The following is a 10,409-nucleotide window of genomic DNA, read 5'->3' as shown; positions in this document are numbered from 1 at the left end:
CAATCGCAATTCGCACCACCTCGTGTCATAGGTTGCGTGATAGGACGCCCGTCTACGGGCAGCAGAAGCTGTCAAAACGTCAACAGTAAACACAGAAGCGCGTTTGGAAATGTTTTAGCGTTTACGATGTTTTCTTTCGTGACCAGGTCCACGGGTCTTCACCGTGCCTTTCGTTTAGGGACATGTATAAGCATAAAGCAGATGCAGGCTGTGTGTGGGGATAAAAAAAGGTAAAAGGACTGTTGTAGCGTTGAAGCCCATATCCCATATGTTTCAGGCTAATGTAGCCAATGAACTACAAGTGTATCAGCTTAGATACTTTGAATGTTACTAAAGTTTTCTTACTTTTCCAAGGTATGCCAGCACATCTGAAGAAAACAGAAGAATCCCCAAGATATACACAAAAACTGGAGATAAAGGTTATTTAATTGTATACTATATACATGCTTATTTGTGCTGGCAGCCTATATATTGGGATTTTGAAATGATCAACATTATATATTTACAAAAAAATTGGAAGTTATGTTACTGGGTTCTAGAGTTGCATGTCAAACTGATAGTGTTAGGTTTGTGTAAGCATTGGCTTGTTTTCAATGTCTCACCTCATTAGGTTTTTCCAGTACCTTCACAGGCGAGAGGAGACCAAAGGAGGATCATATATTTGATGCTTTGGGAACAACAGATGAATTATCATCAGCAATTGGGTAATGTAGCATAATGTCAGGGTCAAATGACTCTAAAATGCTTTCCAACAATAAAACGTCTGATTCCCCTTTTCAGGTTAGCAAGAGAATTTTGCATTGACAGTGGCCATTCATTCACAGATCAGCTGGACAAGGTCTGTTTCTCTCTTATGTTTGATGAGAAGCAATAATTGATTTTATCTACATTTTTATCTTTATTTATCTTCTAATGGACCTGAAATTATTTGGACACTCAAGCCATTCTTTAAATGCATGAGTTTGTGCTTTATATACAAAAAAAGTCATTTGCAAATAGATTTTGGTTGGCCTTTCCACAGAATTAACTCCACTTCTCTGAGTCATTTTTGCAACTGGCATCAAGTTGATTTCAGTCAGTTGACCTCAGATTTGAAATGTTTTCAAAGAAATGGCTCATGGTTTACATTTTTGCGTGGCATAAGTGTCCTCATACTTCTCTTGTCTGTACAGATCCAGTGTGTACTACAGGACGTAGGATCAAACATTGCCACTCCACGGTCATCAGCTAGAGACAGTCACATCCGTAAGCTCTAAGCAGAATCAAAGGACGTTTTCAATATACAAATGCATTCAAATATTTAACTGCATAGATTAGCAGTAAAATATGAGCCTCATTCTGATGTTTCTGTTCCAAACAGAGAAGACAAAGTTCAGCTCTCAAGCTGTGATTGAGCTGGAGAGGTGGATTGATTCGTTGACAGAGGAGCTGCCTCCACTCACCAACTTCATACTTCCTGTATGTTCCAGAAATATGTATGCTTCATAATCTTTAGTTGAATTGCACTTAGACCCTAGATGGGAAATTGCAATTGTTTTATGATTTCGGTTGTTAAAGTAAAAAAATTGACAATTGAAATCAAAATTGACAATTTATATTTGAATGTAATTCAAGTTGCCCTCCTAATCTATAATCAAAATGACTTCCCATCCCTCATGCAACATCTCTTCTCTGATGACGTTTACTGACGTGAGGCCAGGACAACCTGTCAATCACAAGAGATCATAGCAGTAGCAAACTATAATGATCCAATCAATTCCCGATGGACAAAATCAAGTGTTCAAGAAACCATTTCACTCGGATATACGTCACAATAGGGAAGAAAAGACTATCGCAGCCTCTGTTTTATGCCGACTTTAATGACATGTTGGTGACAATTAATATTGTAAGTAAGGTGATTACTGAAGGAATGCCATTTAATCTCATACTTGATTTGCAGTCAGGAGGGAAAAGCAGCGCAGCTTTACATGTGGCCAGAGGAGTGTGTCGACGGGCTGAACGCTGGTCAGTCTGACATACACGTGCACACAAACAATATTCTCAGTTCCACTTGTGTCACCTTACCTTATCAAATGTTATCTATTACAGTGTTGCCCCTATTGTCCGTTCGGGTGAGACAGATCCTGAAGTTGCCAGATATCTGAACAGGTATGAACTTATTCTATTATTCTTGTCATTAGAATCTATTAATTTTAATGTGATTTAAGTCATATCAGTGAAGACTTTTTGCTTCCACAGATTGAGTGACTACTTGTTCACGGTAGCTAGATATGCTGCAATGAAAGAGGGCAATGCAGAAACAATCTACAAAAGACCTGAATAGGGGAGGAAGAAAATATCTCAGTGTCTCATCTAAAATTTCAACCATGTTCCTCGTCTCATATATATATATATATATATATATATATATATATATATATATATATATATAAATAATATGAATACAAAAACATTGATCTGGCATTTTGTCCCAGAGTTTACTGTATAACATGTTCTGATGTAGTTTGTATTATAGTCATGATTCCATAGTTCACCTTCATTTAAAATGGTCATTTTTATATCTGTATGGATTACTTAAACTACTGTGGTAAAATCGCCATTTGTACCCTGAAAATGATGTTGATTTTATGATATAAATACATCAAAATTTAATATGAATCAGCCTTTCATTTTACTAAATTTTTCATGCATATATAATAGCTTTCAAAAGTTTAAGGTCAGTAAGATTTTTTTTTATGTTTTTGAAAGGAGTCCCTTAAGCTCACCAAGGATGCCTTTGTTTGATCAAAAATACTGTGAAAACAGCAATATTGTGAACTATTACAATTTTATTTTAAAATTTAATTTCCTGTGATGGTAATTATATATTTTTTCAGCATTACATGTCACATGACCCTTCAGAAATCATTCTAATATGCTGATTTGGTGCTCAAGAATAATTTCTTATTAACATCAATGTTGAAAACCGTATATATTTTTGTGGAAACTGTAATACATTTCGATGAACAGAATGTTCAAAAGAACAGCATTTATTTGAGAAAGAAATCATTTCTAACATTGTAAATGACTACTGCCACTTTTGATCAATTTAATGCATCCTTGATTAATAAAACTGAATTTCTTTTATATATATATATATATATATATATATATATATATATATATATATATATATATATATATATATAAAAAGTAGTGCATGTTTGTATTTCACATTTCCATTACAAATAGCGCTAGTGTTGTTTTCTCCCTTGAATGAGTATCTGAAAAGTCCCTTGAAAATTCATCTGCTAAATTAATAAATGGAAGCATAAATGTATTGTTTACTCCAAGAGGACTGTCCCTGCTGATAGTGTACATTCTATTCTGTATAGTTGTACAAAAATGTTCTACAGTACAGAATCAAAGAAAATTCCCATGATTTAATACATACGTTTGGTTTATGTATCATGCTTTTACATCAAATGATTAAAGAGACTCTCCCGTGCACAGTGAGGGTAAAAAGGCATTTGATTTGTGCAGCAGTGGCTCTCACAGAATAGTGCACCAACCCTGACTCCTCAGATTCAGAGAGCTGGCCAGGCTGACCAAGGACAGGTTGCGGTCCTCATAAGGTGGATAACGCAAGTATGCCATGCACTCAATCCGGGTGGTTCGCAGAAGGCAGGACTTCTTATGAGAGAATGCATCAAAACTGTAGCGACCATGATAGGAGCCCATTCCACTGGCACCTGTTAATGAAATCCACTGGATTCAACTCTTTTGATGATTAAACTCTTAAGCAAATAGTGTTTGCACTGCCTGATTTCTTTACATGCAAAAAAAAAAAAAAAAAAGTGCCTCACCAACTCCTCCGAATGGCATCCCCACCATCACACTCTGTAAGACGCTGTCATTCAAACAGAAACTTCCACTGGATGTTTCATTCATTACCTTGGAAATCACCTTTGAATAAGAGTAAATGCATGTGTTTATGAGTGATATATACATCATTTTAAATGTAGTTATACCCACAGGTTGTAGCAAGGGAAGTATTTACCTTGTCGTTACTGGAGTAAACATACACACATAGTGGTTTCTCTCTGGAATTGATGAAAGCCACAGCCTCATCTGCATCCTGGACCGTCAGTATGGGAAGGATGGGTCCAAAAACATCCTGCTGCATGATTGGATCAGACTCTACGACCTCCGTCAGAACAGTTGGTGCTTCAGTTTGAAATATCAGAAAATACAATCATTTCAAAGCCTTTTAGGCAATAGAATTTTTTCTTTTTTCTTAATTTGGTTATGTATGGAGTTTTTTTTTTGTTGCTCTTGTTGGCATAATTAAAGTACAGCTAAATTGGAAATTATGCAAAAATAAAATGTAATATTTGAAATCTAACTTGTTTTCTTCACACAGTATATTAAGTCTTATGTTTCATCTCAAGCATGTTCTTACTGACACTGTTGTCTTCTTGGTAAACATGTACATTAACTTTGAAATAAAAAAATAAAAACTTTTTTGGGGCAAAAACCGTTTGCTGTGTTGGACATTACACAAAAAAAGAGAGAAAAATCATAGAAATATTTTTCATACAGTAAATACTAAAATGGTTTATGATTATTACAGTTTTATTAAAACCAGTATTTATGATTATACACTAAGTCTATACTAGATTTCTATAGATTTTAGACTATACTGAGTCTAAAATCTATCAAACAAACAAACAAACCCTGGGACATACAAGTGTCTGTAGTTAAAGAAAAACACATATATATCTCATTACCATTAACACCCTGGCTTTAATTAACATTTTAATAAAAATATATCTGGCAATGCCACACTGCTTCCACTCACCAATGTACCTCTCCATATCATTCACCTGACCTCCTATAAACACCTTTCCAGATCGCCACAGCTGGTCTTTGGCCTTGTTGAAGATCTCCTCATTCACCATCCTACCAAAGCTCCTGGATTCGCGTGGGTCGGTCCCGTAGTACTGCAGGAGCGCGCAGCGGAGGGCCTGTAGGAGGTTATCTTTGGCATCTACATGGCACAGGATGTAGTCGGGTGCCACAGCACTTTGGCCAGCATTATGGAATCGCGCCCAGGTAATACGACGAGCCGTGGTGTTGATGTCACATTGACTGTCAACATAACAAGGGTTTTTACCACTCAGCACCAGAGTCACGCGAGCCAGTGTCCGAGCAGCAGCTTGAGCTACTTTAATCCCATTCTCTTTATCGCCTGGAAGAAAACAGAATTAAAGCTGTTAGTGCACGGAAATCTCACAAACACATAAATCCATAAAGCTGCAACACTTTGAGCCCTGAGAAGTGTTTGAGGTATAAAATTAAAGACTGTTAAAAGATCATCACAGTTCAAGTTTTGTGGCTTTTAGTCTGTTTTGAGGACATCAATAATACTGTAATCCTAAAATTTGCTCAATATTTGAACAGATATACATATTTAAAATGCATACACATATTTTATACTGTATACTCTACCGTATGCTGAAAATGGCCTTTAGTAGAGCCCTCACTGGTACTATTATCTGATAGCCCATGTGACATCATAGCAGCTTAAAATACTCTGGGATGAGCTATGCCTTACCGAAGAAGAATACATGATCAAATTTAAGGTCTATCATTTCTGGAATTTCGTGTGCTGCTGCAACAACAGAGTGAAAGCATTCCTGAAAAAATGAAGCACATGAAACAATGAGAAGGAACGAGGATCTAATAAACTGCTGTGCTGACGGATTCAAAGTAGTAATGCTGTTTTACTCACATTGTCCAGGTAAGCTGGTATGAGTCTGTGCAGAAGCTCAGCAGTATGAGTGCAGGTTTCTGATGGGCTTATAATCACACAGTTACCTTAAACAAAATTTAAATAAATAAATTAATTCTGTATTTATAAATCTATATATTTTAGTGCTGTCAACTCGATTAATGTGTGTGTGACATGCAGTCGTAATCTAAATTATTTAACCCCCTATTGCAAACGAGGTTTATTGGCAAACTGACTTTCAGCTGTTTGCAATGAAAAAAAAAAAAAAAAAAAAAAATCACACAAAAGTAATTCAAATAGCTCAACACAACAAATGTTTTAAGTGGTTTCCCCAAATTCAACTTCAATGACAAAATGATTCTCAAATAATTTTTTAGTCTCAAAATTATTCAACCCCTTCATGGTAAGCATCGTTAGTAAGTAGAACATCCTTTTGCTATTATGACCTGCTGCAAACAAGATGTATAACCAGGCACCAGCTTCTGGCAGCGTTTCTGAGGAATCTTAGCCCAGTCCTCATGAGCAATGGCCTCCAGTTCAGTAATATTCTTGGGTTTGCTGCTGCAACCGCCTTCTTCAAATGCCACCAGAGATTTTCTAAGGAGTTCAAGTCAGGTGACTGTAATGGCCACTGTATAATCTTCCAGGACTTTTTCTGCAACCAATCCTTGGTGGAATTTGAGGTATGAGGTATGGGATCATCGTCCTGTTGGAAGGTCCAATGACGACCAAGCTTCAGCTTCCTCACTGACGGCATGACGTTTTCTCCAAGGATTTCCTGATACTTTAATGAATCCATATTGCCTTCCACATGCTGCAGGTTTCCATTGCCAGAGGCAAAGGGTTGCTTTTCAGCATATGCTTCAATCTTCTTCCTCCAGAAATTCCATTGATCCATAGGGCTGAAATGTTCCAGTTTTGTTTCATCGCTCCACAGAACAGAATCCCAAAACTTCTGTCCCAAAACACCAGTAGTGGTGTACGTCTTGGAGTTCTGGCATGGAAACTGCATGCGTTTAGTATGCGCCTGACTGTGCAGCTGAAACCTCAGTGCCTGTTTTGTGACTCTTTTGCAGTCACTCAAGGGTTTTTCTGAATCTGCCTTCTCAGAAATCTGGTTGCAGCCGTTGATAGCTTCCTTTTTCTGCCCCGTCCAGGCAGTGTAACCACTGTTCCTTTAACTTTGAACTTGCGAACTATGCTTCCAACGGTGTCTCTAGGAACATTTAGTGCCTTCGCTATCATTTTGTATCCTGTTCCTTGTTTGTGAAGGGCGATGAAATCTTCTTTGCTTTTTGGAACATTCTTTTGACTTAGCCATATTTCTAACATTCAGTCAAACGTGACACTCAACAAACCTAGCCAGATATTTCATGTGTTCTAGCTCAAGCACACTTGGTGCAACTAATGAAGCCCTTGATTATCAGGTGTGCTTGAGACAACACCTGTTTTGCAGATTTGTGTTGTGAGGGATTCTGTTCAGGCAGTTGAATAATTTTGAGACTGCAGATGTCATGAAAAGTTGCATTTTCAGTTGAATTTGGGAAAATCACTTGAAACATTTGTTGTGTTGAGCTATTTCAATTACTTTTGTTTGATTTGTTCAAACAACTGAAAGTCTGTAAATGTTGCCAATCAACCTGATTGGTTGACATATTATTCATTCATATTATTCAAAATCACATACACATACATACATGCATATATATATATATTATATATATATATTACATAAACAAAAACTTTTAGATTAGATGCGATTAATCGATTTGACCGCACTAACAAAACTTACCAGCTGCAATGGCACCTACTAAAGGTACCAGACAGAGCTGGAGAGGACTGGTCCAATTCCCAATGATCAGTACCACACCCAGTGGCTCATTTACCACTAGGCATTCATCAAATGCTGTCGCCTAGGAATAACACAGACGGATTTGACCTCAGTAGAAAATGCAAAAAAAACTGTAATCTTCAGAAAAACACTGGTTTTGAAAACCACTGAATACAGTGGTTTTCAAACTTTTTGGCTTAACAATATTGTCCAACACAATATCCAACGTCCTCATATGCTGTAATATTTCCTCCGGTATGTTCTGCTGTAATTAAGCTGCTTGTTTTTAACCCTTGAGGGCCCCTGTTTGAGAAACACTGCTCTAATATCATTTAAAAAAAACTAGTCTTGTAGATATAATAGTATTAAACTCGCTTTAAAACACTATAAAAGAAATTGTACCATTTTAGCACAAGGCAAACAAATCTGGATCAACATCCTTGTTGACCTTGAAACAACATTTCTATCAAACATTTTGAATTTAGGGTTCAGTTAGGGTGAAAAAAATGAACAATGAATAATAATAATTATTATTTTAAGACCTGATCAATGAAAGGATCGAGTAACCAGAAATGGTTCTTCTAAGGCATTGCTGCGAAAACCCCATTTTGGAAATTAATTTTTTAAGAGTGCATTTTTTGCAGTCACACCTTGTTGCGTCTATGACCGTTTTAGGTTCAGAGGAGTGAAATGGTTGACATCATACAGTATAAAAAAGCATCACCAGGTTTTACAGTCATCATCATTTGACTGCTTGGCACGTTTATAAAGGCATTGGTCTTCGTCATAAGCTACTTTGGCAAGCTGAGAGAAAACACAATGTGAGGCTTTGTGTCTCAGGAAATTAACATGTTTCTTTGGCAAGTGTCTGCTTTGTACACAACCCATGCAAAACCATGAGACAACAAAAAACAACTATATTTCTCTGCTGCTATTTCAGTCACTTTTCTCAGTTTATACCCAGCTGCGTTCTATACGTTGCACCTCCATCCATTTCTTCAAGTTGCTGATGGTGTGAAGTGCCTCACTTTTGACTATCATCAGCTCGGACATCACCGTTTCAAAGCGAGGCTATATGAGAAAGATCACAAAGAACGTTTTATTCCACCAAAATTTGCCTTAGCTACCACAGGAGATATCATATATATATATATATATATATATATATATATATATATATATATATATATATATATATATATATATATATATATATATATATATATATATATATATATATATATATATATATATATATATATATATATATATATATATATATATAATTGATCAAAAGTGACAGTAATGACATTTACATTGTTACAAAAAAATTATATTTCAAATAAATGCTGTTCTTTTGAACTTTCTAAGAATCCTGAAAAAAAAATTGTATCACTGTTTCCAAAAAAAATTTGTAAAAAAAAATCTTTAAAAAATCTGCTTTTTCACCACAGGAATAAATGGCATTTTATAATATATTAAAATATAAAACAGTGTAATAATATTTACATATTACATAAATAATATTTAAACATTACAGTTTTACTATATTTTTATGCAGCTTTGGTGAGCACAAGACTTGAATCTATCATATGGCAGTAGTAGTTTTTAAATGTCACAATCTCCACCACACCAGTTAAACCAGGCTACAATACAAAAACTATAGTCATATAAATCATTTAATAATTAGCTTATCAGGCTTATTTAACTCTTATTACCTTATGCAGATCCCTTCCAAGAGCATCTACAAAGTCACACTCGTGATCCATCAACATGCGCACCAAAGCCTCTAGCTGGGCCAGTCTGAAGCTGTCCTGGGCTGTTCGTCCGGCCCTGAAAGCTGCTCTGGCTCTCTTCAGGACCTCTGCACATGCTGCTGCTCCACTCTTCAGACACACGTCCTCTATCCTTGTCCTGGAATACAACCATGAGTTACACTATCATCTAAATCAGGAATGGGCAACTTGGGTCTTAAAGAGTCACTGTCCTGCAGAGTTCAGTTCCAACCCTAATCAAACACACCTGAACAGGCTAATCAATATGTTTAAAAAGCTAGATGACACCAGCATTCTTTTCATTTTAAACTAATCAATTAAAAAAAACATAACATTTGTGTGGTCATACTAACCTCCGCAGGGCTTTGAACCACCTGGTTGGAGAAGGACTTGGTGGGGAGCTCATGGTTCTTCGGTTTTAAAAACAGCTCAAATATCAGCACATCACATCCAGCAGTGCACCAAGAACTTCAGGCTCTGGCAGTGCTTAACACACAGACTGAGAGAAAACAATCTAAAAAGGCACCATAAGTTAATGCAAAAGAGCTTAGAACTGGGGGTGTTATATAAACAGATTTACCTTCAACACTCACTGAAAGCATGTGACTGTCACGTTTACTTCAAGGACTCAGTTTCATACATTGCATTATGCAGTATCATGTTCTTATGTTACAACATAGTGCATACATCATACGTTTCCTTTACTTATTTCATATGGAGCAGAATTAAGAGTCAAGAACAGACCCTCCAAGACCCAGACCAAGAGCGGACTCCTCAAGATCCGGATCAGGATGGTCGAAGAACCAGAAATAAAAAATGCTGGTTTTATTGCAGTGTTTATTTTAAAACATTTAGGTACTTTCGCCAAGTGGCTTTACAAAGCCATCAAATTCTCCCAAGGAAATCTCCACATTTATTACGTTGGAAACTGACTGTAGTCTTTACCTAAGCTGAGACCATATACTGAGAAATAAGATCCAGACCAACAGCATATTTATACAATTTTGAGAGGTTTCAAGTTGAAGACCAA

General features: G+C 36.4%; 2 protein-coding genes across 2 annotated transcripts; one reads left to right on the top strand and one right to left on the bottom strand.

The window, feature by feature from the left end:
• The first annotated feature begins 28 nt into the window (after nt 1-28).
• Nucleotides 29-2,373, top strand: mmab (metabolism of cobalamin associated B). Its single transcript, XM_081364602.1, has 9 exons — nt 29-230; nt 355-419; nt 611-704; nt 781-838; nt 1,173-1,245; nt 1,361-1,458; nt 1,940-2,004; nt 2,089-2,148; nt 2,239-2,373. Exons 1-9 carry the CDS (start codon nt 127-129, stop codon nt 2,321-2,323), a joined length of 702 nt encoding a protein of 233 aa, XP_081220728.1. The 5' UTR covers nt 29-126; the 3' UTR covers nt 2,324-2,373.
• A 1,030-nt stretch (nt 2,374-3,403) lies between these two features.
• aldh3b4 (aldehyde dehydrogenase 3 family, member B4) lies at nt 3,404-9,481 on the bottom strand. Its single transcript, XM_081365721.1, has 9 exons — nt 9,323-9,481; nt 8,565-8,675; nt 7,566-7,686; nt 5,774-5,859; nt 5,597-5,678; nt 4,841-5,230; nt 4,040-4,206; nt 3,846-3,945; nt 3,404-3,731 (listed from the first exon to the last, which is right to left on the bottom strand). The coding sequence occupies exons 1-9, from the start codon at nt 9,377-9,379 to the stop codon at nt 3,532-3,534; spliced, it is 1,314 nt and encodes a 437-aa protein (XP_081221847.1). The 5' UTR covers nt 9,380-9,481; the 3' UTR covers nt 3,404-3,531.
• Nucleotides 9,482-10,409: the final 928 nt, after the last annotated feature.

Source organism: Scardinius erythrophthalmus, assembly GCF_964197995.2.
Source record: "Scardinius erythrophthalmus genome assembly, chromosome: 5".
In the NCBI taxonomy this organism is placed as follows: Eukaryota; Metazoa; Chordata; class Actinopteri; order Cypriniformes; family Leuciscidae; genus Scardinius; species Scardinius erythrophthalmus.
Note: the sequence above shows the minus strand (reverse complement) of the source record. Positions and strands in the feature narration are given on the sequence as shown.